The sequence below is a fragment of the Aethina tumida genome, chromosome 1 (genome assembly GCF_024364675.1).
Source record: "Aethina tumida isolate Nest 87 chromosome 1, icAetTumi1.1, whole genome shotgun sequence".
Taxonomy (NCBI): domain Eukaryota; kingdom Metazoa; phylum Arthropoda; class Insecta; order Coleoptera; family Nitidulidae; genus Aethina; species Aethina tumida.
The window spans coordinates 69,529,830-69,553,771 of record NC_065435.1 but is presented as its reverse complement, the minus strand read 5'-3'; the positions used below and the strand labels follow the sequence as shown (position 1 = coordinate 69,553,771).

At 29.9% G+C, this 23,942-nt stretch overlaps 4 protein-coding genes across 8 annotated transcripts; 2 read left to right on the top strand and 2 right to left on the bottom strand.

The window, feature by feature from the left end:
* Positions 1-1,162: 1,162 nt before the first annotated feature.
* Positions 1,163-7,017, bottom strand: LOC109608879 (mitochondrial dicarboxylate carrier). Of its 5 annotated transcripts, none has more exons than XM_049962372.1 (5): positions 6,859-7,017; positions 6,058-6,253; positions 3,824-4,061; positions 3,438-3,645; positions 1,163-1,476 (listed from the first exon to the last, which is right to left on the bottom strand). In XM_049962372.1, exons 2-5 carry the CDS (start codon positions 6,218-6,220, stop codon positions 1,234-1,236), a joined length of 852 nt encoding a protein of 283 aa, XP_049818329.1. In that variant the 5' UTR covers positions 6,221-6,253; positions 6,859-7,017; the 3' UTR covers positions 1,163-1,233. The 5 variants fall into 5 exon arrangements, with proteins under 5 accessions (XP_049818329.1, XP_019880991.1, XP_019880992.1 ...); XM_020025432.2 differs by lacking the exon at positions 1,163-1,476 and adding an exon at positions 1,550-1,886; XM_020025433.2 differs by lacking the exons at positions 1,163-1,476; positions 6,859-7,017 and adding exons at positions 1,550-1,886; positions 6,609-6,803.
* LOC109608880 (elongator complex protein 6-like) lies at positions 6,501-9,914 on the top strand. The gene is made up of 2 exons (XM_020025436.2): positions 6,501-6,652; positions 8,717-9,914. Exon 2 carries the CDS (start codon positions 8,727-8,729, stop codon positions 9,474-9,476), a length of 750 nt encoding a protein of 249 aa, XP_019880995.1. The 5' UTR covers positions 6,501-6,652; positions 8,717-8,726; the 3' UTR covers positions 9,477-9,914.
* Positions 9,915-9,955: 41 nt separating this feature from the next.
* LOC109608846 (diacylglycerol kinase epsilon) lies at positions 9,956-12,837 on the bottom strand. The gene is made up of 9 exons (XM_020025399.2): positions 12,382-12,837; positions 12,153-12,321; positions 11,819-12,097; positions 11,552-11,769; positions 11,346-11,491; positions 11,129-11,297; positions 10,910-11,075; positions 10,717-10,862; positions 9,956-10,664 (listed from the first exon to the last, which is right to left on the bottom strand). The coding sequence occupies exons 1-9, from the start codon at positions 12,601-12,603 to the stop codon at positions 10,539-10,541; spliced, it is 1,641 nt and encodes a 546-aa protein (XP_019880958.1). The 5' UTR covers positions 12,604-12,837; the 3' UTR covers positions 9,956-10,538.
* A 7,217-nt stretch (positions 12,838-20,054) lies between these two features.
* LOC109608832 (dual specificity mitogen-activated protein kinase kinase 6) lies at positions 20,055-23,933 on the top strand. The gene is made up of 5 exons (XM_020025382.2): positions 20,055-20,163; positions 20,246-20,496; positions 22,009-22,204; positions 22,268-22,657; positions 22,717-23,933. Exons 2-5 carry the CDS (start codon positions 20,438-20,440, stop codon positions 23,071-23,073), a joined length of 1,002 nt encoding a protein of 333 aa, XP_019880941.1. The 5' UTR covers positions 20,055-20,163; positions 20,246-20,437; the 3' UTR covers positions 23,074-23,933.
* The last annotated feature ends 9 nt before the right edge of the window (positions 23,934-23,942 follow it).

Sequence of the window (23,942 nt, the reverse complement as noted above, 5' to 3'; positions counted from 1 at the left end):
ATGTACTATCGCGTTCATAAGTGGTCTGCCACTTCAATGACGTCAGGCCGTAAACGGTCACATTCAGTATTACCGTGCACTGCCGACTCGATGTGGTGGGGAGTCGGCACTGCCGAGACGGCAGATACAGAATGTGACCGTTTACGGCCTGACGTCATTGAAGTGGCAGACCACTTATGAACGCGATAGTACATAGTATTTAAAGTAAGAGATTAATGGAATTGGTTACATTTCAATTTGTTTTCAGTTCATAAAAGAAATTTCATTAAGTTATGAACGAATTAAATTCTGTAAATATTGTAACAATTTTTATAAACCTAAATATATATTATAAATATAGTAAGTTTTGATTAAACAGATTAATATTAAAAATTAAAAACGATCGAGTCATACGAGCTATTTTCATTATTAAAAGCGTGGAACCATAATTTTCTTATATTTAGAACATTATATCTTATTGGCCTCTTATATTTTTACGTTTATTCTGTCAATAAAACTAATTAATTCAATTACGTCACAAGTTTCTTACGTTCGTCTCTCAAACTTTTATATGTTTAATTCCATTGACTTTATCACGCTATTTATGACGACATTTGTACGACCAAAGTATGAATAATAAAGTAGGGAACAATACCTGTGTTTATAAATGGAGGGTTTTTTCACTTTAATTTGTGTGGGCGATAACAATCTTATTTGGACCTTCCACTATACACAACAAGTATAATTAAATAAGGATATAATTAAAAACTATGTTGATACATCGACCTAAAATATTCAAAATTTATCTGTATAAACTAATTTTTGAAAAGTTACCAGTTTTAATTCTCATTAACTTAACTATTTTCTAAAGAAAAATTATTTTCAGTTAATCGATCGAGTTTTAAATATTAATAATTTAGTGATTATTTAAACGAAATGGGCAATTTTACATAGGCATTTAGCACGTTTATAAGGAAAGCATGAAACTTTATGCAAATTTTCGGTGGCACGTTCTGAAATGCCATTTTTTGCTGTTGTACGTCAAGATTTTATCTTGCAGAATTTTTCCCCGTGTGGTAATTATGCCCAACTTGAACCATGTAATAACGTAAAACTTTACAGCACTTTTATAAAAATTATTATGTGTTTAATGGTTTTGTTTAAAGTTGAAAAATAAAAGACATTTAATTAATAGAGTGTAAGTTTATTAATGTAGACATCACAGCGCCGTAATACAAAATAAATTTGATTTCTTCAGGAATATTCGGTAACTTTTACCGGTTTGCCAAAATAAATGACCAATTGTTCGAAAAAAATGAATGTGAGAATATTGAGTGGTACAAATCGTATGGCCGCTATTAGGGTACCCCTATAGAAGCCGACATGTTTGGTGTGACTAGCAACGTCCATCAAGTTCTTCAGTTCTCCAGGCCTGGCTTCCATTTGAAGCGTTTTAGCAGTGTCCGCCGGCTGAGAAATCAACACACAAAGAATACCCTATAAACAAAATCACAGTTATTTAATTTAATCCTATAAGTAGTAACATTATTTTCAAAAAATTAAAACATCAGACATCAATTAAAATTTATTTACAGTTATTATTTGCAACAAAAATATTACATTCATTTTTGCTTTATCCGGGTTGTTCTTCCTACAACGTTATATGCTTTCATCATCGGTCTTGGATATCCGAAATGTTGCGTGAGTTGTTCGTAAATGACAAACATAATTATTGTCGCGGGATATATCCTTACAGAAGATACTATTAGTCCTTTATAAAATGCCGTAAAGCCCTCACTTTTTATTTGTCGCACAGTTCCCAGTGGACCAATATTTTTGGGATAAGCACTCATCATTCTTGTTTTCACAACGTCTAGAGGTTGAGTCATAATGACAGCAAATGAAGCCTGAAAAATATTTAAAATTGGCTTATAATGCTACAAAAATCCTTAAAACCTAATGAGCTGTTTTTTCAAGTATTTATTATTCCATTGTAAATAAAATACGAATATTTATAAAATAAATGAATTTATTTAATTTGCAAAACAATTACATTACATTACATGTAATTCTTTGTCCCCATTGGTTTTCTTTAAAGTGCACTCATACTTCATTAATTTTTTGATGCTGCCTCTACTGCTCAATAGGTTTTTTAATAGTTAAATTATTTCATATATTACATCAATACTTACTTTTTTTATTTAATATATAAATAATTATGTTTTTTATATATGAAAAAACAAATATTTTTAATTTGCGTAAAATTCAATGCACTGATAGCATACAGATGAATTATCTAGAATAAATCATTATGATAGTCGTATATCTTTTGAATGAATTCAGACATTCTTTTAGATATAAATTGTGAAACATAATCAACAAAAGATACAAAAGGACTTACAATATATATTACAAAATTTCTGCTGGAATAAGGAATGGATACTTTGACAGGAAATAGGAAGTATAAAAAAAACAATGTAACCACATGAAAATAATTTAATGAGTTATTGCTATAATAAAACCTTTTAAACATTTAACAATCACCATATTCTAAATGCTGTCATTCAACATCTATGACTCACAATACAATTCTTTCTATAAGGACGCCAAAAAAAATAAACATATTCTATGACCGAATTAACAATAAATAAAACATATACAACCACAATTTGAAACAATATAAAAAATATCAAAAATATGTGATTCAACAAAATAATAGCAAATAAACGTTTTGATAAATGATAAAACTACAAGTGTACACTTGTACAACCATGGATTATTAGTTTGTCTTATATTTAGAGTTGTAGAAATGCGAAATTAATTCGAGTAGATGTGTGTATATTGGCACTGGTGGTGGATCTTAGGTTTTTAAAAATGATCAATTTAGAACAGTATACATGTCAAGTGCACGAATAACCTATGTATTTACATCCTCCACCTTTCACACCATTGTTTTTGTATAGGAACCGAACTTTGAGCTGATGTCACTATTATCGAAGTGTGCAATGTAAACAGATTTGTGCTTCATTTGTAAATCATTAACTAAAATAAATACATGTACCCTGTAAATAAAAACGTCCCTACCAATTCAATTTAATTACTTATACTAAGATTTGAATGATGTTTTTAAAATGGAACGTCAATTTTTCTTGACAGGGAAATAGCCGTAATTTAATCGAAGTTGTTCCAAAAACATGAATGTTAAAATGGTTTGGGGTGCTAATCGGACAAAAGCTGGCACGTAGCCTTTGAAGAAACCCATCGGACCAGCTTTGGCGACATGCACCACCACAGCCATTATACTTTTGTATTCGCCGGGGCGGGCATTCATCGTTCTAGTTTTTATCACGTCTAAAGGTTGAGTTAGAGTTGTTGCGATACCACCCTGTAAACACACTCATAGTCATGTATCAAATCGTACAATATAAAATAATTGAACTAACAAAAATGGTACTTACAGCAATTAAGCTGGACGTAAAGTGAGTGGTGACGTTGTCGACGAAGAAGGGTGTCTTGAGCAACATCATTTTAATTTGATCGTAGAAAGAGAGCTGTCCAACCGTCATGAGTACTGCTCTGGATGATGCAGTTGTGGCACCTGAGAACATCCTCTTGAAACCCTCCTCCTGGTATACCTTTATAAGGCCGTCCAATGCATGTTTATAACTATAAATTTGATTTTGGATTATTATAGCGTCGTTAATTATGATGTAATTTCATCAAATTATTAGCGGAATTAATTAAAATTAATATCGCGTTACTAACGGAGATCACTTAAGATCGCAAATCAAGATAATATTGAATGTTTCAAGTATCCAATGCAAGTGTAATGGGCGGGACTCACTTTCGTCGTTTCTCAGGAGGAAGTTTGATGTCGTTCTGCATACGAACGTTAACCATGTCCGCTGGGGTTCCTACAACGCCACCCACCATACCAGACACGCTAGCAATTGCTACCTTGTTCACAAATGTATCGCTTTTGACGTTTTGCTTCAACACTTCATACATTCCGAAACGGGTCGTCGAATAAGTCATTTGTCTGAGAAGGCCTGCTGAAATGCCATTATATAGGGCAAGGAATCCTTAAAATCAAAAAATAAAATTAGTGAAATGTTGAAAATTAAACAACAAACGCAGTAATCATTTACATTAAATACATGTGATCTGTATTAATATATATTTTATTATTATTATTTCTTAGATAATAATTATTCAACTGATATATTTATTATGTGGTAAAATCAAATTAGTCCTTTACTATTCTAACAAAGCCATAAAATAGATAGATTTCCCCAAATCAGCGTGTAAACACTGGATTATACTCTATTAATATTTAAATAAGGCTTCAATGCACCATATTCGAAACACGTACGTATCACATGATTTGTGATTTTGTTATTGATTTTTTGTCATGTTATTAAATTTATGAATTATAACAAAAATATGCATAATTTGCATGTAGTTGTTAAATTAATGTAGTTCTAATTTATTATGTTTTAAATGGGTATGTTGTTAAAAACCTTTAAAAAATAACACAATTATAAAAGTTTATTATCATTAAAGTTTTATTTCATGCGACTATAAAAAAATAAACAAGCATGAGACATTTAAATTATGGTATAAAGCAATGAACTTCCGAAATTCGTAAAATTTTTTGAATAATTGCCAAGTTATAAATAATACACAGGTACTACTAATATTATATGTAAATAAATATAATACGTAAATACGTAGGTGTATAACAGTGGCCGTCACTTAAATGAGGCACGTGGGGCAGTGCCTCATCTATGAAAATGATTTTATTGACATAACATTAATATTAAAAATAAATTTTTATATTTTTATTCTTTAAAATAGAATATAACTTAATATTCAATCAAAGGTTTCTGTTGTAAAACAGCAGTAACAGTTTTATTTCAATGAATATTTCGTTCTCTAGAGGGACTTTTAAATGTGCCTCCTCGCACCATTTCGTTTCATAAGTAAATTTTGATTATTTCTATTAGGTTCCAACTTTAAGATCGGACTACTGTGTCAATTGTAGAGGAGCTGAGGCGTGCCTCTATCCAATGGGATAACTCTAAATACCAACACAAACGGAGACCCTGAACATTGCCGATTTTTCAATTTTAAAAACTACTTAATCATATGTGTGTCTGATGGAAGGTTTTTAATACATACTGCAGACATGCTGTTGACGTGTTGTTTTTCTATTAAATAAGTGTATATTTCCAATTTAAATTACTATCACAAAATGTTTGTCCAATTCCTAACTATAACTTGATAAATTTGATTGGCTAACAATATGTACAGTATTGAATAAATTATTTGGCCATGTCTTTTATTTTCGAAGAGTTGGAAAATGCATTAGAAGAATTTTTGTGATTTGTAAAATTTATCTTGAGGAATAAATTCACATAATAAAAGCACTGATTATTCGAATTATGTGTTGTTAATTAGGCATAAATAAAAATAAAAAATTGTTTCTGTTTTATTTTGTACTATAATAATGTGCCTCTCCAGACTAAAACCTCACGACCCGCTACTGGTGCAAAATTTATAATATATATTAACTTGTTTTAATGTTCATTGTTTTATTCAAGATTAATAGATAAAAATTTGCTTTATATTTGAATTAACTTATCTTGAGTATTCAAAGATTTAAAAAAGTACTGAAACATAAGATTAAATAAGTTTAAAAAAATAGATAATGCGATAATATTCATAAAATTATTTGGAAAAATGTTACTATTATATATTGAAATTGTTTTGTAAAAAACTAATATAATTTTGCACGCATATTAAATTCCAAATAATATAGAAATTAAAGTATTATCTGTGGCTCTTTTGCAAGTATAATTTAATATCACACAAGCACAAAAGGTCATTCAAAGTTATTTGCAAATACTGCAATTATATAATAGAAAAAATTGAACACAAGCACACAAAACGAATAAACCAGAATCACTATTTATTTTGGCGCATTTACATTATTTATAGAATAGTTGCGGTAAACTGACGTAAGAGATACAAGTATTCATTAATTCCCGCTCACTCATTCACACCATTGAAACTTACCGCTTTTCCTAATAACATCCCTAGTTACGTGTATTATGGAGACTTTTTCCTGGTGGGTCTGCAGATGCACTTTGATCAGATCGAGGGGATGCGTGCAGAAGCCGGCACCGCACGAGGCCAATCCCCCGAAGTACCATCTCGGCAATTTCTGTTCCTTTGCCATCGTACGAAAATTTTTATCATAGAATCTGAAAAACTAGAATGACACAGTTGTTAAAACAAAACCAATACACCTGTTCGCGGACGAGTCATATTGCCAGAAATATAAAAATAATCGGCAGATGCAACGCTAACCTTGGACCGTCAGCCGGCTGCTCTCACGACATAACAATTACTGAACAATTTTGATAATGTTAATACACGGAATCTTATCTATTCCCAATATTTTTATATAATACCACAAATACATGGTAATTTTTAAGTATTTAAATAGACCGCGCGATCGCGCCACCTCGGCCAAGTTCGTCCGAACGCCCACCGTCAAAAAGATAGGTTAGGTATCGAAAAAACTCGTGTTTTGATGTGAAATGTGAACAGAAAATCGAATTTACCTCAAATTAATCTGTTGTTGAGGATTGATACGGTAAAATCCACGGTGAGTGTTGGGCGACGTAATTTTAAGCGTGATACATTGTGCCAGTTCGACGGCGTTCCCGACGAACAAAATGCTATTTGGGCAGTTAATTAACGATAAAGTTCCTTGTTTTAATTCAACAATGTACGTAAATTCAAGGCTGCACGGCCCCGCGACACCGACCGTTCGATACGTTTCAATATTTTAAGAGAGCTCTTGGTAATTACCTTGACCCGCAGACAATTTATTGATCCGAAAATTTTATGGTGTCCACCCCGGTTGTTGTAATTTCATTTGGGTCTCATCGGCCGCATAACATTTTTTCGAAATATCGGCGACGTTTCGCCGATTGAAAATCTGATTGACGTTAATTTTTAATGTGTTGAAACATGTCAAGGTCGTTATTGGTTATTAATAAATTCCGCGCATGTTTGGCGTCCATTTTCTCAAGTTGTAACGAAAATTGGGGGTCCTGTTTTTGTTTTTATAAGGGTTAATGATAAGACTTTAGAAATTTATTGTTTACTTTTTTATTTACATTTTTAACATATTGTTTTTATTGTTGCAAATTAATAAAAATAATAAAATGACAAGTCAATAATTTAATCAGTATTGCTCCAATAAATATGTTGTAAACTTTAACAAACTGACATAATTACTGGTTAAAAAATCATAAATAATACGTGATACAACAATGTCAAGTTTATAATTGATAAAACAATACAAATTTAGTTTAGAACGTCGAAACACCTACTAGAAAACGTAGTACTATAAAAGGTTATGTTATGAATTAATAATAATCTCAATAATTGTTACTACAACATTATGTTGTAGCAAAAGTAATATTAGTCAATATTTATCTGTTAAAATAAATAAAAATTATAATTTGCAAAACAAAATTAGAATCAATTTAAGTCGTTTGGAATTCATTAAATTGTGCTTAGTCAGTGTATAGTACTTAAAATAGTTTTACTATAGTTTAATAACAATCATTAAACGATAATTAGAGAAAAAAATTGAATGTAACCTAATTGGTACTTTTATTTTATTCCGTAATGTTTTGCTGAATATTTTTTTGAAATTTCAGTTTACTATAAACATAACTTTGTTGAAAAAATATATATTACAGTTTAATAAATTTCTTATTAAAACATGTTTGTGGCTGATGTAGTTTTAGAAATAAAAATAGCGGTGTATGTTTCTAAATTATTATTTAAATGCAAATAAAAGTAATGTAATTAATAACGCATCAAAAAATTTAGTTAAGTTACGAAACATAATTAAAATGAATTTAGAGTGTATTAAAATGTGCTTAGTCAGTATGTTGTACTTAAAATATATTTATAATAATTTTACAACATTCCTTGATGATTAGAGAAAAAAATTGTTGATATTATATAATTCAGTAAACGATTAAAAATCAACTTTAAAAATAGTATGTTATAATTTTTGGCGAAATTACCTAATCAAAACAAGTTTGTTTAACTATTTCATTAAACGATAGTGGGATCACGGTACCACACTGGTACTTGGATACCAATCCTTCAAACACTATCTAATTGAAATTGTCCACATGATACCATCATGTACCAACTGTATCACGAATTGATTAAATTCATCTGCTGTTAAAATGACTGATAACTTTTGTGCAGTTGCAATAACAACAAAAAATATCTTTGAACTGACTCGAACGTAATGTTTAATACATATTCCTTTAAGGTCACTGTCCAGACGTAGTGTTTTTGTGTCATTGACGCGTTATCAAGCATTATTGTAAAAATGTTAAATCATTTATTTCAAAATTACACACACGATCATTTTCAACTTTATATTATAAATACTTGTACATAATAACAGTTCCAATACTACATTTTACAAACTTACAGTTTATATGTCGCCCTCAACTAACGTTTAAAACAACAACCTGTGATTAACTGAGCATTAAAATCGTGTTGAAAGGGGGACGGTATTAAAACATTGGGAAACGCAAGGCAAATTAACCGAATGTGCAAATATAAATCGGAATGTTTTCGAAATAAATGGCCATGACAAAATACAATACAGTTATAAATTATATTGTTTCAGGTTCGAGAAAATGTTTTCCATCTCGGATCCGCGCAACAATCCTCTTCTAGCGTCCCTAAAAATACAAGCTACCGATCGGATAATATCCGTTAGAGAAACGGGCAACATCGATTCCAATTTCATTCTAACGCACTTAATCAAACAAGTTTTTCATGAGCACAATAAGCTGTTATTAGTCAGCTTGCACAACACTTTGGATCATTACCAAACTGTGGGTAGAAAATTGGGATACGATTTGAAGAGGAACATCACCGAAGATAAAGCAGATATTCTCGAACCGTTGGACGATATTGCGTTTAGACTTATAGAAGGTGAATTTCTAGATGACAAAGAAGAAATAGTCAAGTGCCTTTTTAGAGATATACAAAGCAAGATCGCCGCACTCTCCCTGAACAGCAAAGAAAAGCTAATATACCTCGTTATTGACGACCTGAGCCATTTATTGGATTTGGGTGTTGACATACCTTACATCATTTCATTTATTAATTATTGTAATACTCTGGTAGATACTGAAAACGTGGCAATTGTCATCAATACTCATGTATGTAACAAAATCGACGAGATAATTTCCAACACGTTACAGTATGTATCTGATGTACATATTGAAGTAGCTCCTTTAAAAACTGGCCTGTGCAACGAAGTTACTGGTGTTATTAACATTGAAAGGGTGTCCGGAAAGAGCCAATATCAATACAAGGCATTCGATAGAGGCGTTAGAACTTTCCACCCTGGACAAGCCATTTACCATCTCTACAAATAATCTGAAATCCATTTTTAAGTTGCTAATTCATCCAAAGTGCTTTTAACTTGTTAATTTTAGCACCGTAAGTGTTCAAATGATAAACATGAGTGCAAAGAACTGTTTTAAAGAGCTGTTAATGTACATTTGTTATAATCTAGTTTTATACTTTTGCACTCATTTTTTAATGCAACTAAACTTAATAAACAAACAAGTCTTCCTATTTTAACACTTTATACACATTTATGTTTGAACTATTTTTACAGAATTGTACTTAGGCCGTTTTCGTAATAAGGTATGCTTACTTTTTAGAAATTTTGTTAATTTTTTTTTTTTTTTTTGATTTACATATATTTGAAGTAGCTTGTTATCTTAGTTATGTATAGTTTATATTTAAAGCAGTACATTATTGCTTTTATTTGTACTTTATTTTGGTAAATAAAAGTTAAATAAATAATTTAACAGAAAAATGTTAGTTTTTTTTTAATAATACATATACATTATTTTTACAACGTTTATTAAAACATTTAAATAGAATATATGGATATAAATAAATATTTGTACTAAAATATTACATGTAATCGAAATTTTAAACACCTAATAAGTACTCACATGACTAGAATTCCACATTTTATGTTCCATTTACATGTATAAAAAATAATACCATAATGTAGGTTTAAAAACAATTATGTACTATTAAACAATTCCAATATATTTTATGTAAGTATTCATTAACTTAATTTTGACACTTATTAATTCAATTAATATGGCACTTTCCTAGTACAGCCTAAAAAGGCAAAACAGATCGAAATTATGTTATATTACCAATTTCTACATTTAACTTAGAAATAATGAAATATAAAATAAATTGCATGGGAATGTTTCAATTAGGTGTTAAAGTAAAATTACAAATAACAACCTTCTAACACTAACAGGCAATAAACTTCTTAAAATTGAAATATGTAACAAAAAGTAAAACCGGGATTGTTCGAATTACTTTATAAATACCCAATAGAATTTTACACATATTTTAAGCTTAACTGGAATAAATACGATTAAATGCCTTTAAAATGACGACGTTAATTAAGCATTTCGTTTTTGGTTCACTAAGACTGAACAACGATTTGTATATGTGACTTGGAGTGTACTAGGGTGTTGTTCAAATGGTTCACCGTCTATTTGTATAGGTACTTTACTTTTAATACGTATCTAAAAAAGACAACTGTTATATAAACAATATGACATATATTTATATATTTACCTCAACATGTTTGGCTTGTCCTAATCTAAGTGGCGTGGACAAACCTACTTGCAGTTGAGCTATGTGAAAGGACGAATATATACCCACGACCTCTAGAATGCCATCACAATGCGACTGATTAGATTTACCATTTTGTGAACCCATTCCTAAAAAACAATTAATTCTGTGTTGTAGTTGTTGTAAACAGACTTACGCCATAAGTTAACGCCGGCACCCCAGGATGATATGTTCAAAATAACAATTGATTCTAACTCTGGCAAATCAATTTGTTTTCCATCCAAAAACAGGTCCAGACGTTTTTCTAAATTCTTACAATCCGAATTCACCACTTGATGGGTTCCAAAACACAGATACAACAACTGTAAGACAAGGTTTAATTAAAACAGTTACTTAATACTTGAATACTGATTACTTTGTTAAATATTCGACTCCCGTAAATGTAGAAAATGCTCTGCCGAGTTTTATGAAAGTTTAATGCGACTTGAGCATCGACACCCACGGATATGTAGTTGTACATATATAATGTTTTTGTTGGAATCCTTAATCCCAAATGACGTGTAGATGTCAATTCAATTTTCCACCTAAAATAGTAAAGTGTTGACCAAGAAAACAAGATTTGAATGAATTACCTGTCCAACTCCATTTTCTTGGATGACTGTATATCTTTTAGCAATTTCACAATATCAAAATCTGAAGAATTTGCTTTACCCCATCCCAAGACTCTAGACAGATCATTCCCTGTACCTAAGGGCATGATAGCAATTTCTGGTTCAGGCTAAAAACATTTTTCATTGGATATAGAATGTGACATGTAAAAAAGAAGATTTTTGCTTACATCCAAATCCATTTTATGTGAAGAAGTCAAAACCCAAGCAATTGTTCCATCTCCACCAGCCACAAGAAACTTTACTGGTCTTGGTGCCAGAAGAACACACCATTGTAAAGCAGCTGGAGGTTTTCTCTCACTTAAATCAATTACCTGAACTGGATTCAAGTATTTTCTGAACTCAGACAACACTGTTGCACCATCACTGTTTCCGGACTTCTTATTTCCTAAGATTCATGTAATTAAATTGTTGATATAATTCATCATTTTAATTACCTATAACAATTAATGGAGTCCAATTTTCCCAACCAGGATCCCTCACAGCTCTCAATAATAAGTGCTTATGAAGAGCACCCTTTCTTCTGGCCACTTGGACACAATAAGGGGGCACAATCATATTTTTAAAAGCACCAAAGTCACAGACTTGTCCCATTTTGTCAAGACACTCAGTATGGACTGTTCTCTGACACCAGCAACACTGATAGTCATTCAGTCCTGGCTCAACACAACACTCTTCCTCACATATATAGCAATGGCTACCCAGCGGCAAATTACCTTAAATAATATTCAGTAAATGATTTACAAAATATAAATTATAAGTTGCATGTACCTTTTACCCAGTGGTGCAACTGTGTATCATTTGTGCTAGTGACCATTTTGCAAGGAAATTTTTGATTAGCCTTCTTAACATCTTCAGAACAAGCACATACCCCACAACAATCACAGAACACACCAATTCCAGTAATAAGAAACATATCACATATTGAACAATACCATGGCTAAACAACAACAGATCAGGTGTTGGTGGTGCTTAATTACTTATTGGACAAATTACTTACTTTTGAAGCTAATTTAATGGTGCTCCAGTTGTGAGTTTTTGAGGAATCCCTGACTGGAATTTTTGAGTCGACGCTGAGCTTCTTAATTAAAAAAAGACCTACGCAGCACATAACAATCCCCGTTATGATAATGGGGATGTTCATGGGTGGAATAAGATCGGTAAATAGCCACATCGTGTTGTTGTTCGTCTCGGAGTTCATAAACTTACTGTACATCGTCATTATGAACACGACAACGTTATCTTATTAACATAGAATTGTTTAATGCTGATTAACATAATTTCTTGTATCGTCGTATTTTTTGGAACAATCACAATGGATTTTGATGGAGGTATTTACATTTTTGTTTATTTACTCTTGGCTGACAGATGTCAAATTGTCAATATCACGAACATTAAAATGCGGTGGGAAAAATTGGAACCTCAGACCATATACCCACTATGTGAAGTACTGAAAAACAAACGTAAAGTTTTAAACAGAAACTTATATATTATAAGTGTTATATGTATATTAAAAATATTTTCCTCAATTAAGTGGCAACACTGTCTCTCGTAATTTGGCCTCTGGTGTGAGCTGTCCGAACTTATATTCAACCACGAAATGATTCCGAAATGATGAATTAATTTCAGGTAGTCCAAATAAAGTAAAAAATATTAGAAATTTCAATTTTTTTCTTTTATTAAAATAAATGATGCTCTTAAAATATTTTACGATACCATATCTAAAGACTCATTAGTAACTATACGCAACAACTCTAACAATACGGAATAACAGATATACAAAATATATTCATTAAACGATATATGTTTGGAAAATAATGCATATTGAATTATTTCATACCCTGGTGGCGAATACTTTTTTATCAAATAATTATTTCTTCTACTCAGTAAACCTTAAAAATTCTTATAAAGCAGAGCTACCCAAAATTACTTGGCCTGGCCCCCTTTTCAAAAAAATATTACTTAGCGCCCTCTGGATTTATTTGTTTTTTAATAACATTTAAACATAAAGATATATGTATAAATTTTTCCAACTTTTTTTGTAAAATATAGTCAAGAAAGTTGTAAATTAAAAACATTTTGAAATTTAGAACCTAATTTAGTAATCCTCAGCTTTATTTTTTGTCAGTAGTAACCGCGTTTCTTTTTTTTGTTAATAAATTTAAATTATATTTTATCGCTACCAGAGGGCAGTAGCTGGAAAGAAATATTAATAAATATTTTTTTAATTTTGATTTTCGTTAATATGTGATTTATAAATTTTAAAGGAAGTCAGTTGTTTATTGAAATCGTTTCACTTACATTAGGGGACATTAATAACATATAATATAATATGACATATATTTAAAATATTAAATATTTTGGACATAACTCTTTTACTTAATGTGATCTTTTAAAATAATATTAATTTTTGAACTGAGTTGGACATAAATATACCAATATTAATTTTAAAAATAATTTTAATTGTTATTTATGTGTTATTTAATTTAACATTAACACTTTTTCTTTTATAATTATGGTCAATCTCCGTGGTACAAACTTAACCATTTTCCGAATATACAAGTATATATAAATTATATATGAAAATAAAATTGACATTTTGGCTTGCCAAAATTTGCTATTCCAGGTCTTTATAATTTCCCTTCTTGTTCTTCAAACAGTGCCTGCTGGACTGTGTTCTTCGAGATGATTGACCCTCTTTCCAATACCCAAAAGGCGCATCACAGATCAGAGCAATTTTGAATCCTAAGCATCGCGTCCTATTTTAACACACTATAGGCGGGTAGCAAAATAGTCCAAACTAAGTTAATGAATTACAAAAAATAAAAGATAATTCTTTCAGTTCCGTATGTAAACCAATAGAGTAAAATTATCCATCCCCGCTTTTAAAGTAAATACATTCAAAAAGATAAAAATACCAGGTCCGTTAATAATCAACAGTTCTCGAGACAGGTATTTTTACCCGACCCGCTTATGTGTTTTTATAATATGTTTCATGATAAATTTCATATAAAATTTCTTAATTATCAAATACAAATTTAATAATGTGTAACTCAAAATGTGATTTTAATACCACTGAAATTTTTTATTATCTATTTTAGTAGATCGATTAAAATATCATTATGTGATTGGTTAATTTTCTTTAATATCCTTTATAATTTAACGACATAATAACAGAATGCCTTACATAAAATATTAGATTTGAATAGGAAAAAAATTAATTCAGAAAAGTGTAGATTTAGGTGATGTGAATGCGACTCTTCCATCGAAATTCACCTGGTGGTGTAAAATATTTAAAACAAAAATATAAAAAATTAGAATTAAATTTGTTTAGAAAAAGTCATCACAGCGACTATAATATATAAAATAGTGAATTTGGTTGAAATTATGCATATATTTTATTGGTTGTGACCTACTTTTAAATATATAGTTTTTTTTAATATTTTTTATACCATTAAAAAATAAACTAAGTATGATATTATTGCTGTTTGATTGTTTCAATTTAAACATTATTAAACATTCTGAATTATGAAAGGATAATCGTCATGACTAATATTGGTTACAATTTTTTCCAATGAAAATTGATTAGACTAAATAATTATCACTTAAAAATCACAAAAAAATTATTAAACGTATTGAAATATTATGTTTCTTAATAATCAATGTTTTTCAAAGATTAAAAATTGAAGAAATACGGTAAAAAAGGATACCAATTACTTAATTATGAGTAATTAATTAAATTGAAAAATAATATTTCATATTTAGTTGTAAATATATTTATTCAAAAATTATTTTGAATAAATGATTAATTAAAAAGTCTTGATGGAAGAGAAAATTTTAATTTTTTTGTTTGAATTAACTTTCAAGTAGATTCTTTGTACAAAGAATGACATGTCATATATATGGTATAGTGACTTATTTTAATATTCTTTTGCAATAACAAAAATATAAATGTCGAATATAATTATTTCATCATGCAGAATATTTATTAATACTTAAGCTTAAGTAATGAGTAGTGCATTATAAAATTCCTCATAAATAAAAAAAGAATTATATAGATAAATTATATAAATATGTTCTTTAAAGGTATATCCATAGTTCTCCTGGTGGTTAACATGTCTGGTAAAAAAATGTCAATCGGAGAAGAGATTTGGGGTACCGAGATTGCGTGAGTTAATTTAATTAATTTATATGGAAATATGTAGATTAAAAGAAAATTCTGTTACGTAAAATTGCGTCAGAATTATTGATTGGAAATAAAATGCCATTTACGAAAAAGTTTTAAATAATTAAACTTATATTTCTAAATTTTTTGAGACGTAGTGGAAACATCCCGCAAGAACTATCCAAGAGTTGCGTGCTCGTCTTCAAAAAATTTGGAACAATTTTACTCTGGAAGATCGCTAAACATTAGTTGACAGTACGTCGAGACGTATCCAGGTGCAGGGTTATGCAGGGGTAATTTTTAATTTAATTTTCTGTTCACAAACTTTATTAGAGATTTTTCTTTCTTTATTAATTTAAAATATAATTTAATACGTTATATCAAAAAAGTACCGGGAATTGTTAAATGAAACACAAATTGTACATTAAAATTTATTTTAACGCCTTCAAAGTATAACCCATTCGAGGTTACACACATATGCCAGCGCTTCTTCCGGTCATTAATACATTTTTATAGGCACTTTCCAGGATAACCTTCAATTCCTTCCACGAATTTTGTTTTATTGTTTCTATGGACTCTAAACGTGTTCCACGTAGTGGCAATTTTAGTTTGATGAACAGGAAAAAGTCGGTTGGAGCCAAATCTGGAGAATATGGTGGTTGATCGATGGTATTTTTTGTTTTTGGTCTTATAATCGTTCACAATCATAGCCCAGTGCGATGGCGCGTTATCGTCGTGAAAAATCCAGAAATATTTTGTTTTCGTAGAAAATTTTCATGAAAACGCTATAATACGCCCACGTAATAATCTCTATTGACCGTCTGGCTTTCTGGAACGAACTCATAATGCACCAAACTACGAATATCAAAGAAAGCAATGAGCATCACTTTAACATTTTCATGACCCTTCTGGATCGCTTTCATACGCACGGGTTTTTGTTAAAACTGAGCCTTTTCTAATATTTTCAATGCGTTAGCAAAACGAAATTTCATTTGTAACATAATTTAGAGGAAAAACTCCAATGTAATCGAAAATTGTACCGATTTTAATAAATTTTTCTATAACATGTTTCATATCTTCAAAAAAATTATTTTTGATTTTTGTTAGTTGGACCAACTTTACTGAGACAGGGCTCGTATATCATCAGATAGAGAAGGTCCTTCTATGCTTCAACTTGTAATGTAATTTTTAATAAATGTCGTTTATCCGAAATACATAAATACATGTATAAACAGCATAAAGAAAGCAACCATTTGTATTATTTTCAAAATATAATTATTAAACTCTATCGATAAGGAAAAATTCCAAAGGCTATATCTTACTTTATTGATATTAAATAAAGAGTTAAAAGTGATGAGAAACAAAGTGATATTGCAGAAGAACACGTACTCACAATGCGTTTTACCAACGGTTAAACATGAAGGAGGGAATATTATGTTTGGGGTTTATTGAGGTACGGTAAGGGACTAGTACACAAAATAACGGCTACTGTGGATCGATTTATTTATTTTAATATATCAAATTATATTCACATTCCTCAAAAGGAGTTAAAAAGCGGGTTGTCCGCAATGAGATTAATGCTTTGAAGTAATCTCCACGATATTCGGAATATTATATATTGCTTTCTTTTTTACTCGATTACAGATCAATACATAAATGGATATCTATTTCAGTAAATATGAACAAGATATGAAAAAAATAAAACAGACAAATTAAAAATAATAAAATAATGTTTTTACACAAAAGAGAAACAGTTTGGAACAATATTCAACTTGTTTCTATGTTTATAACGAACAAGAGCCGGATGATCAAAAATTTCGACTGGAGAAAACCGCATTTTATCTTTTGTGGTATTCGTGTAAATTTTGTATTAAAGAGTGTATGTGTAAGAAGTGTATAATAATTTAACAACTAGAATGAATTTTTCATTTTTTCAATTTTCGTAATAAACAATTCGAATCTTTAGCTCCAATATTGAGGAACATAAAAATTAACATGAAAAAATAGATAAGATGTAGTGAAATAATATTTTTTTATAATGTATTTTAAATTTAATTGTAACGTATTATACCCTGCATATATGATAAAATAAATTTCGTGGCTTGTTAATTAAAGGTAGACACTTTGCATCCATGATGAAACCTCGCATCTACAAAATTCTACATTATTACTTATTCATAAAATAAATAAACAAAAAAAATTCTAACAAAAACAAGGATACAAAAGATGTTCTCCATTGCCCTTCTATCTACTCAAGATTTTGAAAATCTTGTTTTTAAATAGTTGGAATTTTTTATTAATTCATAACTACACTTTATTGATTTTTACAGGAGTACCATAAAAATGTTTTGAGATATACTAAAAAAGAGATTTAAAGATTTAAATAATTTTACAGACCTTACCGTAGGTCCTCCATATCATATGTATATGAAATTGAAAAGCACAGTCATGCTGAAATTACCTTTAGTCAAAAAAATATGTTTCAAATATTTTGTGCTACAGAAAGTTTATCCACCCAAATGTGTAATGCAAAATATGCCTGATTTCCAGATGCTACTATTGCATGAGGATTGCTAATTTAAAAAAAAATAAAATAAAAGAAGTTTTTATTTTTTTTTTTTAATAAAAATAATGCATATATCTTATGGATTGTGGTGCTTTACTATTAATACATATAAAATATATTTAAATATGTAGAAATTGATTGTGACTTAACTTAACCACTAATTAATTTTTTTCATTCTATACCACTATTAAAATTGTAAAAAGTAATAATTAAAACACAATTTGAATCAAATTAAGTAAAAGTGTAAAATATGTCAGCATGAAATAATAAGTGAAAGTAAGTGAAAAAATAAATAAGTTTTAACCATGTTGTTAATGTTAATGTTTGTAAAATACATTCTATTGTTTTTACATACTTTTAATGGTTAACATAATTTATACCTATTTTATAACTTTTGTCTGTTAGATTATTGTTGTATACATAAAAATTCCGTTCTGCTAGTTGTTGGTGTATGGGCGATATAGACCAATATATCGTTAGAAGAATTGAATAATATCATTAAGGAGGAGGTGTCAAGCGGTCATCGATGACTATGGAGAATATACAACGTATATTATATGTAGAAGTTTGGTCAAAAATAAATATATTATGTTAAATTTGATGTTATGTATATTTTTAGTAAATAAATTTTATTTTTTATTTTTATGAGACCTTACTTTTAATTTTAAAAAATTCTAAAATATAAAATAACAAAAAGTCTATGATTTTTTACTTATATTTTTCAATAACCCTAATTGAACATTATTCTTTAATACATTATTGCGTTATGCATTTTTTAATTTTTTAGTTCTTCACTTTTTGATAATATTTGTTTATTAACTAACATGACCATTTTTAATTAAACTTAATTTAAATAATAATAGTTTAATAAAACTAGAAATAAATCATTATTATTTTAATTATTATTTTTCATTTGTTATTTTTATTATTTTCATTATACAATCGCAATATAAATAATACATGATAAATTATCGACTGTTAATTTGTCTTTTTACTTTGATTAAAACACTAAATTTACAAAAATACGCATTAGTACAACAAACATACATTAACCCTAGACATCTAAAGGTTAATTGCTTGGTTCTTTCTTAAAAACTGCTCCGTTTATACTTTCGATGATCATATGTAAACAAATTCTTCAAATTTGTCATCTGGCTGGAGTGCACTTGAAGAATTAGAGAAAAACTCTATAGCCAACAAAAACAAAAAAAATCATAAAATTTCCTCTCTCAAATAATAATAATTTTCAATCATAAAATACTTGAATACTGAAAGTTCCAATAGATGGCGCTAGTGAATACTAACTGAACTAATACTAACCGAATTTCTAAAGAAAATAGAAATCAAAATATAATTTTATAAATAATTTTATGAGTAAGTTATGTATTTTTAGTTGAAAAATTATTTTCTATATATGTCTCTACCAGGAAAAGAGATTTGGTCTATGGCAAGATTTTAAAAAAAATAAAAAATTCACTTATATAAAGGGGTTTAAAAAATAATTTTCGACAAAAATTTGCAAATTTGTCGGTGGACACTTTTTAAAATTCAATCAATAAATTACTTTTAGTTTTGTTTTTGTTCTTAAAAAACCACCTAAAAATTCATAATGAAAGTATTATTTTGTCTTTTAATCTTAAAAAATGGGGAAAAAATCGTCATTCATTAATTATGACTGTTATGAATGGTTTTTTCGAAAAACTGAGAGTCTCAACATGAAGTTAGTTTTATTTGATCATTGTTTTATGTTATTGTGCTTTTACATTCAATTAACAATTGTTTGTCTAAATTTAAACATAAAACATAACAGATTGATATTTCAATATCGAAAATATCCATACCCAGATCTGACGAAGAAATTTCATGACATTTTCGTTTTTATGAGAAATAAAATTTAGAACGCATGAAAAAAAAAAACAAAAAAATACAAATTTGTTGTACAATGTAACCGCGACTCTTTGCTATGCTTGTCTATGTGGAGGGGCAAGCATTGTGTTTATGTTGGCGACAGTGTGTTTTCTGACATGGTGCCGATCCTCTATTTTCATTAGGTAAAAATGAATTTAAACAATATAAATATCCATTTGTTTATTGTCCGTTTACACGAATTGCAACTTGTGTTTGTTTTACAAGCAATAAACGCCGTTATCAAATCGCACTAACCTAAAAGCCGAACGGACGCACGATCAAGAAAAAATTTAAAGTGCTGTGGGAAGGAGAACGGTATAAAAAAGGCGAAATGAGTTTTTGCACCTCCTTGTAAAGCACGTGTTATTTTACGGAGGAGCAATTTTGTGGGAGGCCTTTGGAAAATTGACAATAAAAATGGCAGGACGAAGGAGGCCCAATCTCAAACTCCAAGTATCAGAAGATACACAACCAATGTGAGTGAATTTTTATTATACATGTGTTTATATTGTTGGACTGTGTTGGACTGTACTATTGTCAAGTTACAATATACATACCATTATTTTATAGATGCATTCAGTTATTGTTGCAATTGAAGAAACTCATTTAAGCAGCCAATAAATTCTAATTGGAAACAATCATGTTTCAATTGACGTTTATCGAGAATATTTTATTTGTATCCCACACCTTTTACTCTATAGTATTTTGTAAAAGAGAATGTGAGGTTCTTATACTAAAAATAATCAAATAGTAATAATGAATTTCATGAAGTACAAGTTTAATTCAAGTAGTAAGTTTCTTGTCCAATAAAATCACAGTAGAATAATTTGATACATAAATAACAATAAATATTAAGTATGTAACTATAAATAGCATAAAAGGGATTTACTAGCAGTAGTAGTTGTTACCTCACATGAGGTAGATTAATAACCTTAAAATTCGCAAAAATTTTAGGACAGTAGCTAAACAGGTATGCACTTAACTTAAATCATAAATGGACCTGTATTTTGTAATATTTGTAAGCAAACAATGATATCTTATGTTACAATTATATCATATTTTTAACATATTAGTCACTCTTTACAAACTTATTTGTTGCGCATAAATTAATAAAATTTGGAGATGTGTAATATAGGTTATTTTGGAGTATTTAAAATATAAAATAATTTATTTAAATTAGTGCTTCACCAATACATCAGTTACATATTAATAGATTTGGAGATTAAATGGATAAACTAAGAACTATATATCACTTTGAGTAATAATAATTTGTATTATATTATTAAACAATACATACAACAGGTTGTCTTAGGATGGAACAGGGATGTTTCCACCTATATAATCTCTAAGAACCAATTTAAAAAATTATTTTTCTTTAGTATTTAAGATTAGCAGAGTATGTTGTAATTATAATACAGTTCCTGTCACTCAAGAAGTGTTACATAATATAATAATTCAATTTCTATTTTATTGTTTCTTCAGTACATTATGAATCTTTATTTCCATTATTTTGCTGAAAATTATTTTAAGATAAGGTTTTAAAATCTGAGACCATAAATATATAGAAACCCAGTAGAAAAGCTAAACAATATTTGATTTTCGAAAAATTAATTGGAAAATTGTTATTGGTGGTAAATTATTTAATTTATTACTTTTATGAGACATTTATATTCAAACTATTTATATTTTAGTTTATAAAAACAAGATGACTCATTTGAGATAAATCTCAGTAAAATAGTTTTTATGTTACTGCCACTTTTATAGTAAAAAATTACTAACTAGGCAAATTTCACATAAACAAATCCATGACATTAGAATTATATTGGTAAAAATATCTGAGGATTTTAGATGCTTATTCATCAATGGGGGAACTAATCCCATTATCAGTTTCAGTTCAGTTCGTTCCAATAAGACTCCTCTTAAACTTTTCGTCTTTATTTGTACAATGTAATATATTGTTTAAATGTGTGTTGTTTTAATTTTCCTAGTATAACACCGCCAGCGAATTTAGACACACGAACGACGATAACGATAGGCGATCAAACATTCGACGTTGAAGCCGACGACCTCGAGAGAATCTCGGACCTGGGAAGAGGCGCGTACGGCATAGTAGAAAAGATGCGACACATCCCCAGTGGGACCATAATGGCAGTGAAGAGGATCACCGCCACCGTCAACACCCAGGTAATCATCGCCACATTGCGTTCCTTCGTCTCCTCCGGCTTTAACGTACGCTGAACATTTCAGGAACAAAAACGCTTGCTCATGGACTTGGACATATCGATGCGCAGCAGCGCGTGTCCGTACACGGTACAGTTCTACGGCGCCCTTTTCAGAGAGGGCGACGTATGGATTTGCATGGAAGTCATGGACACCAGTCTGGACAAGTTCTACGCGAAGGTTTACAGTAATGGACGCAGGATTCCGGAAAACGTCCTGGGGAAGATTTCGTTCGCCGTCGTGAATGCCCTGCACTATCTCTATTCGCAACTGAGGGTCATCCACCGGGACGTCAAGCCGTCGAATATTCTAATCAACCGGAAGGGCGAGGTGAAAATGTGCGACTTCGGCATCAGTGGGTATCTAGTCGATTCCGTGGCCAAAACCATTGACGCAGGGTGTAAACCGTACATGGCCGTAAGTTTCATAACGTCGACAGCTACGTTCCCGATTTTTAACATTATCAACATTTTTAGCCCGAAAGAATAGACCCTCAGGGCGACCCCTCGACATACGACATCCGATCGGACGTGTGGAGCTTCGGAATATCTCTCATAGAGCTGAGCACTGGCCAGTTCCCGTATCAGAAGTGGGGCACGCCTTTCGAACAGCTCAAACAGGTGGTGACTGACGAACCGCCCAAATTGCCAGCTGATGGTCAGTTCAGCGACAGCTTCATAGACTTCACCAACAACTGTTTGAAGAAGAATTGCCGAGACAGATGGAACTATAACCAATTGCTAGAGCATCCGTTTTTAATTGCCGCTCGGGAGATGAACACCGACATATCGGGGTTCGTTTCAGAGATTCTCGATTTGCCCGACAATCCCTGAGACTCGTGTGTTGCCTCGTAACTTCTACTTAGTCGTGCAGGTTCCTACTTGTGCCACTACCAGGATGTTTGTTTTTAAGTATGTTTTAAAAAAAAGAATTACGTTGATTTTAAATTGCTTCATTTCGCAATGTTTTAATTTTATTTTACTATCAAGGAAATGTAAGAATTTTTTACTTATCATACCTCACTATCTATAATGGAGAAAAGTTTTAGTTTTCCAGTTTTATTTGTTACTTTTTAAATTTCTTTATTTTAAAATTACATGTTTTCAATTAATTTTGTGTAAATAGAATGCAGTAAGTACAAAGTACGATGAATACTCGTAAAACGAGTTCATATAGAAAAAACACCAATTTAAATGTAGATGTAAGTGAGTTATAAAAATTATTTTTACTAGCATAAAATGTAATGTGTTCTATAAAACTTTATAGTAAAACTGACTGACACTATGTATTATACTTAATAAATTACTATTAACAATCAGTGTAGTGGTATCCAAACTTTTATCAAGGTCGATTTATCAGGTACAAAGCAATACAATACAATCATCATGATCACTACAGTTGGTTACTACACTATGGAATTTAGGTACTTGGCAAGTGGAACATCACAGTGGTGCTCAACATACTTAAAAAGTATTATATCTTCCATTTCTGATTCTGAGTACCTCTATTTCATAATAATACTTTGTATTTATTCACAGTGTGATTGTACTGATTATTTGTTTGAACTTATTAATGAACACAAACTGTATTTATGTATTATTGATCTTTTATTTGTTATAGGACAAAATAATTGTTACCTAAATTGGAAAATTATGATTTGTGTGATCAATAAAGGAAATTGTTGAATTAGGAACGATATTTT